Source organism: Vidua macroura, chromosome 27 (genome assembly GCF_024509145.1).
Source record: "Vidua macroura isolate BioBank_ID:100142 chromosome 27, ASM2450914v1, whole genome shotgun sequence".
In the NCBI taxonomy this organism is placed as follows: Eukaryota; Metazoa; Chordata; class Aves; order Passeriformes; family Viduidae; genus Vidua; species Vidua macroura.
The window spans coordinates 1,218,788-1,225,309 of record NC_071597.1 but is presented as its reverse complement, the minus strand read 5'-3'; the positions used below and the strand labels follow the sequence as shown (position 1 = coordinate 1,225,309).

General features: G+C 68.1%; 1 protein-coding gene and 2 non-coding genes across 3 annotated transcripts; 2 read left to right on the top strand and 1 right to left on the bottom strand.

Moving 5' to 3' along the window:
- Nucleotides 1-588: 588 nt before the first annotated feature.
- Nucleotides 589-660, bottom strand: TRNAC-GCA (transfer RNA cysteine (anticodon GCA)). Its single transcript has one exon. It is a non-coding gene; the product is annotated as a tRNA-Cys (tRNA).
- Nucleotides 661-4,351: 3,691 nt separating this feature from the next.
- LOC128819648 (dickkopf-related protein 3-like) lies at nt 4,352-6,456 on the top strand. The gene is made up of 3 exons (XM_053999886.1): nt 4,352-4,498; nt 5,916-6,093; nt 6,257-6,456. The coding sequence occupies exons 1-3, from the start codon at nt 4,352-4,354 to the stop codon at nt 6,454-6,456; spliced, it is 525 nt and encodes a 174-aa protein (XP_053855861.1).
- On the top strand, nt 5,529-5,618 carry TRNAI-UAU (transfer RNA isoleucine (anticodon UAU)). The gene is given in 2 exon segments: nt 5,529-5,566; nt 5,583-5,618. It is a non-coding gene; the product is annotated as a tRNA-Ile (tRNA).
- Nucleotides 6,457-6,522: the final 66 nt, after the last annotated feature.

Here is a 6,522-nt window from a genome sequence, read left to right as displayed (position 1 = left end):
GAACAGCGGGTACTGGGGTCTTGGGGGGGCACAGGGTGGGGGGCACAGGGTGGGGGGCACAGGGTGGGGGTCCCGCTGGCACCGCAGAGCCCCGGGAGCAGCCCCACCCTGCAGCTCCCGCGTTCAGCCAAACCCGCTGCTGCCCACCCCATCATTTGGGCAGCGTTTTGGGGGGCTCCGGCCGCACCCCAGCCCCTCAGCCCTGCGTGCCAGGGCAGGAGGAGGGGTCAGACCCCCCCCAGAAATGTGCCGGGGCCCGGAGAGCGATGCTGACCCCCCCCATCCCTGCCCCATATCCCGCGGGTAAAGCCGGGGGGCGCGGGGACAACCTGGGGGTCCCGCGGCTGCTCCGAGCTGAGGAAACAAATGGGGGAAAGCGACATTTTTGGGGATCGCCGAGATCCTTTGGGGATCCCCAGCCGTCCTTCCTTCTCCAAAAACAAAGCGGGGACCCCAGCGCGACCACGCGAGGGTGGGGGAGCCGTGGGGGGCGGGACGCGGCCTCCCCTCGCTGCTGGGGTGGTGGGGGGCAAATAGAAGGGGTGAGAAAAACGGAGTGGGGACCCCCCCAAAAAGGTGAGGAAAACAAGGGGGCACCCGGATTTGAACCGGGGACCTCTTGATCTGCAGTCAAATGCTCTACCACTGAGCTATACCCCCGCTGCGGAGCCCAGCCCGCCGCCGACAATAGCACCGGCACCGGGACACCGGGCTGGACACAGCTGGGGCCAAGGACACCCCCAAACCACGGACACCCCTCAGTCACGGACACCCCCAAAACACGGGCACCCCTCAGTCACGGACACCCCCAAAACACGGACACCCCTCAGTCACGGACACCCCAAAACACGGGCACCCCTCAGTCACGGACACCCCGCACCCACAGACACCCCCAAAACACGGGCACCCCTCAGTCACGGACACCCCAAAACACGGACACCCCTCAGTCACGGACACCCACAAAACACGGGCACCCCCAATCCAACACACCCCCAAAATACGAGCACACCGCACCCACGGACACCCCCAAAACACGGGCACCCCTCAGTCACGGACACCCCACACCCACGGACACCCCCGAACCACGGGCACCCCTCAGTCACGGACACCCCCAAAACACGGGCACCCCCGAACCACGGGCACACCGCACCCACGGACACCCACAAACCACGGGCACCCCTCAGTCACGGACACCCCCAAAACACGGACACCCCACACCCACGGACACCCCCAATCCAAGACACCCCCGCCCACGGACATCCCCCACCCACGGACACCCCACAAGCACGACACCCCTCAGTCGCTGACACCACTCAACCACGGACACCCCTCAATCATGGACGCCCCCAATCCAAGACACCCCACAAACGCGGACACCCCCATTCGCAGAACCCCCTCCCACCCACGGATACCCCCCACCTACAGAGACCCCCCCCCCCCACGTCCGAGCACCCCACACCCACGGACATCCCCCGGGAACACCCCACCAAAAACTCACGGAGGGTTTTTGGGGTCTGGGGGCCGACTTGGGGCACCAGCGAGGTTTGGGGTCCCCACTGTGGGCAGCCCTGGGGTGACCCCGTTCTGGGCTGCGGGGTGGTGGGGGGGGGCTCTGGGCTGTGCCCCCCACTCACGGACACCCCCACCCCATTCATGGACACCCCCACCCCACTCGGGGACACCCCCACACTCACCCCCATCCCCCTGCCCCACCCCCGGTGTCCCCCCCGGCCGGGGGCGGGCAGAGGCTCCAGCCCCCCGGAACGCGCCCCTCACCTTCCCCACGAGTGCCCGTGGGGGGACACGACCCTCCCAACACCCCAAAACCCCCAAAAACCCCCAAAAACCCCAAAACCCCAAAAACCCCCAAAACCCCAAAACCCACGGGGCAGCTCCGGGCTGTGCGGCCCCCACAGGAGTTGGGGGGTGCGTGGGACCCCCCAAACTGCCAGACGGGCGTTTTGGGGGTGCAGAGCCGCCGTCCGGGACCCCCGTGGCGCTGGGGGGGATTACCCGGAGGTGTCGCGCTGGGCCCGCGCGCAGCGGGGGACGGATGGGGCCAGCGGCCGTGATGGTGCCCCGGAGCGGGGTCAATATTTGCTCCCAAAGCCGCGGGGCAAACACGGGGGGCGGGGGGTGCCGGATCCTGGCGGCTCCTCCCGGGCGCTGGGCAGTCCCCGGAGCAGCGGGAGAAAAGTTTGGGGTCACCCCACTGTGCCTGTTCCCCCGCTTCACAGCCGGGGGAAACTGAGGCACGGAGAAAGCGGGAATGGCCCGGGATGTGCGGCCGAGGGGGGGGGGAAAACCTCGGGAAGGGGGACTTCCACATCCCGGGAGACCCCCCCAGGGCACCCCATTCCCGGCTCCCGTCCCCTCCTCGCTGCCTTTGGGGTCGAGCCCCCCCGGAGTGGTGCCACAGCCCCCCCCCCCCCCCCTCCCGTGCTGCTGGGACCTGGGAACGACCCAAAACTGTCCCAGCGGCGTCCCCAAAACTGTCCCCACCCTACCCCGAGCTGTGGGGGCACACAGGGCACCCCAAACTGCACCGACCGTCCCCCTGAGCCATGGGAGCACACAGGGCACCCCAAACTGTACCCAAAATCATCATTTTGAGCTATGGGGGCACACAGAACACCCCAAACTGCACCCGAAATCATTCCGAGATGTGGGGGCACACAGGGCACCCCAAACTGCACCCAAAATCATCATTTTGGGTCATGGGGGCACACAGGGCACCCCAAACTGCGCCCAAAATCATCATTTTGAGCTATGGGGGCACACAGGGCACCCCAAACTGCGCCCAAAATCATTCCAAGCTGTCGGGGCACACCGAGAACCCCAAACTGCGCCCAAAATCATCATTCCAAACCACAGGGGGGCGCGGGGCACCCCAAACTGCGCCCGGAGGGACCCGAAGTGGATTGGAGAGGTCTGGGGGGGGCGCGGGGACTGAGCCCCCCGCGTGTTTGGGGACACGGAGGTGACACCGTCTGGGGGATCGGCTCGGGGGGGCCGCGGGCCGCGATAAGGGCCGGGCGATAAGGGCCGGGCTCGCACCCCATTCGCGGGGGCGTTGGGGAAGGTGCCAATCCCGTCACCCCGGCGTGGGGAGGGGGCGGCGGACGCGGGGGGGGGACACAGGGGACACACAGACACGGGGCACATGCCAGCGCTGTGCCCACCGCTGCCCGTCCTGGGGGTCCCAGCCTTTGCCCCCCCCGCTTTTCCCTCTGCCTCCCCCTCATTCCCGCTGCGCCCGCTCCGGGAAAGGAGGGGAAAAAACAGGGAATTGTGGGGCTGGGGGGCGCAGGGTACCCCAAACTGTGCCAATCAGCCCCCCACCCCCCCGAGCTGTGGGGGGATCCCCAAGACATGGGGTGGGTGACCTGAGGGGCTGGAGGGGACACAAAGGATCCCAGACTGCACCCACCCCCCTGCCGAGGTGTGGGATGTCCTGAGACACAGGACACCCCAAACTGCTCCCAAAATCACTCCGAGCTATTGGGGGCACACAGGGCACCCCAAACTGCTCCCAAAATCACTCCGAGCTATTGGGGGCACACAGGGCACCCCAAACTGCACCCAAAATCACTCCGAGCTATTGGGGGCACACAGGGCACCCCAAACTGCTCCCAAAATCACTCCGAGCTATTGGGGGCACACAGGGCACCCCAAACTGCTCCCAAAATCACTCCGAGCTATTGGGGGGACACAGGGCACCCCAAACTGCTCCCAAAATCACTTTGAGCTATTGGGGGCACACAGGGCACCCCAAACTGCTCCCAAAATCACTCCGAGCTATTGGGGGGACACAGGGCACCCCAAACTGCTCCCAAAATCACTCCGAGCTATTGGGGGGACACAGGGCACCCCAAACTGCTCCCAAAATCACTCCGAGCTATTGGGGGGACACAGGGCACCCCAAACTGCTCCCAAAATCACTCTGAGCTATGGGGGCACACAGGGCACCCCAAACTGCTCCCAAAATCACTCTGAGCTATGGGGGCACACAGGGCACCCCAAACTGCTCCCAAAATCACTCTGAGCTATGGGGGCACACAGGGCACCCCAAACTGCTCCCAAAATCACTCCGAGCCGCGGGGGCACACAGGGCACCCCCGGCTGTACCCACGGCTGGCGCCGGAGCCAGACTGCTCCGGGGGGGGCTGTTTGCTGTGGGGCCGGTGCCCCCCCCGAGGGGAAGGCTGGCAATTATGGAAATCCCTTAACCCCTGATTGCCTCCTCCCACCCCATTAGGTGGGCAAACAGTTTTAGCAGCGGGGGCCGAGGTAGCCCGCGGCTACATAAACCCCGCGGGCCGGCCGAGCTGGCACCGCCGCCGCCAGCACCATGGTGACATCCCCGGCCATCCTCTGCCTCGTCGCCTGGCTCCTGCCACCCGCCGCCGGGCACCTCTGGGCATGGATGTTCTCCCTGCCCCAAAACTCGCCCGATGCGGCCGCCCTGGGCAGGAGCCCCGGGGCGGACCTGGAGGAGGTGAGGGAGGAGTGGGGGACCCCCGGGGGAGGGGTCCTGGGGGACAGCAGGGGACAGCAGGGGACAGCAGGGATGGGAGACAGCCGGGGTGGGCTGAGGGTGGGCACAGAGCTGGGTTTGCAGCCCGGGTGGCAGCGGGGTGGGCACGGGGGTGGGTGGGGGCAGAATTTGCAGCCAGGGTGGGCTCAGGGGCGGGAGGAGGGGTACGAGGGTGGTTTGGAGCCAGGGAGGGCTCAGAATTTGCAGCAGGGTGGGCACAGAGCGGGCACAGAGCGGGCACAGAGTGGGCACAGAGCGGCACGGAGCGGGCACGGAGCGGGCACAGAGCGGGCACAGGGGCAGCTGCAGAAGTCGCAGCCAGGGTGGCAGCAGGGGATGGGTTTGCAGGGATTGTCACCCGCGGTCACCCCACAATGTTCTGCCGGGGACGGGGGACACGGGGGGTTCATTCCAGCCAGGGGTGGGCACTGGGGATCCGTTCACGGCCGGGAGCGGACACGGAGATCCACGTCCAGCCAGGAGTGGACACGGGAGTCCGGTGATGGCCGGGAGCGGACACGGGTGTCCATCTCCAGCCAGGAATGGACACAGGGGTCCGTCTCCATCCGGGGGTGGACACGGGGGGTCCATGTCCATCCGGGGGTGGACACGGGGGTCCATGTCCATCCGGGAGTGGACACGGGGGGTCCATGTCCATCCGGGGGTGGACACGGGGGTCCATGTCCATCCGGGAGTGGACACGGGGGGTCCATGTCCATCCTGGGGTGGACACGGGGGGTCCATGTCCAGCCAGGAGTGGACACGGGGGTCCGGTGATGGCCGGGAGTGGACACGGGGTATCCATGTCCAGTCAGGAGTGGACACGGGGGTCCATGTCCAGTCGGGGGTGGACACGGGGGTCCATGTCCATCCGGGGGGGGACACGGGGGGTCCATGTCCAGCCGGGGGTGGACACGGGGGTCCGGCGGCGGCCGGGGCGCGGTGGCGGCGGGGCCGGCAGGGGGCGCGGTGGCGGCGGGCGGCGCGGGGCGCTCCAGTGGCGCAATCGGTCAGCGCGCGGTACTTATAGGGCGGTACACGAGCGATGCCGAGGTTGTGAGTTCGAGCCTCACCTGGAGCAGGACTTTTGTGGGGGTTCGCGCCGCCCCCTGTATTGCCCCGCCGCCGGGTTTTCTTTTCCCGAGGAAAAAAAAAAAAAATCCTGGAACCGCTGCGGATGGAGCTCCCCAGTCTGGCAGAGCGCTGCTGCCAGGCTCGGCCCCCCAAAATCCCCCCGACACCCCCACACCCGCCGCTCCTTTGCAACGTGTGAACAGACGGGGTTTTGCGCCGTTCCTAGCCTGTCTCGGGGTCGGGGATGGGGTGGGGGATGAGGTGTGGCCCCCCCCCCTGACGTGCCGCGTCCCTTCCTCCGCAGGTGACGCCGTGCAGCCCCGCCACCCCCTGCGCCCACGGGCACTTCTGTGACGAGCACTTCGGGCTGTGCCTGCCCACGCGGCCCGCGGGTCAGTACTGCCGCCACGACCCGCACTGCGCCCCCGGCCTCGTCTGCATGTTCGGCAAGTGCCAGCAGCCCGTGCCCCCCGGGCAGGACGGTGAGTGGGGGGCTGGCGGGGGGGGGGGGGGGGGGGGACACACCAGGGACAAGCTCTGCGAGCTTGGGGGGGATGCGGTGCTGGAGCGGTGGCGAACCAGGGGGTGCTGGGGGGGCTCAGAGCGGGGGTCTCCCTCCCCTAAGGCCGCTCTCTGTGCCACCAGGAGCGCGGTGCCAGCGGGACGAGGAGTGCGGGGCCGGCGGCTGCTGCGCTCGCCAGCACGGGGAGCGCGTTTGCCAGCGGCGCCTGGCGCTGGCCCAGAGCTGCCACGTCCCCCCCGGGGGTCTCGCCTTCAGCATCAACCAGGTGTGCCCCTGCCAGGCCGGGCTGGTCTGCCGGCCCTCCGCGCCCGCCAGAGAGTGAGTACGGGGTGCGGGGCTGGGCGGGGGGCGTGGGGGACACCTGGGTGCAGCCCTGGCTGCGGGGGGT

Excerpts from the sequence above, each read along its gene's own strand:
- LOC128819648 (XM_053999886.1), top strand. The coding sequence starts at position 4,352 with ATGGTGACATCCCCGGCCATCCTCTGCCTCGTCGCCTGGCTCCTGCCA. Across the intron at positions 4,499-5,915 it reads CCGGGGCGGACCTGGAGGAG|GTGACGCCGTGCAGCCCCGC; the intron begins GTGAGGGAGGAG and ends CTTCCTCCGCAG. Across the intron at positions 6,094-6,256 it reads CGTGCCCCCCGGGCAGGACG|GAGCGCGGTGCCAGCGGGAC; the intron begins GTGAGTGGGGGG and ends CTGTGCCACCAG.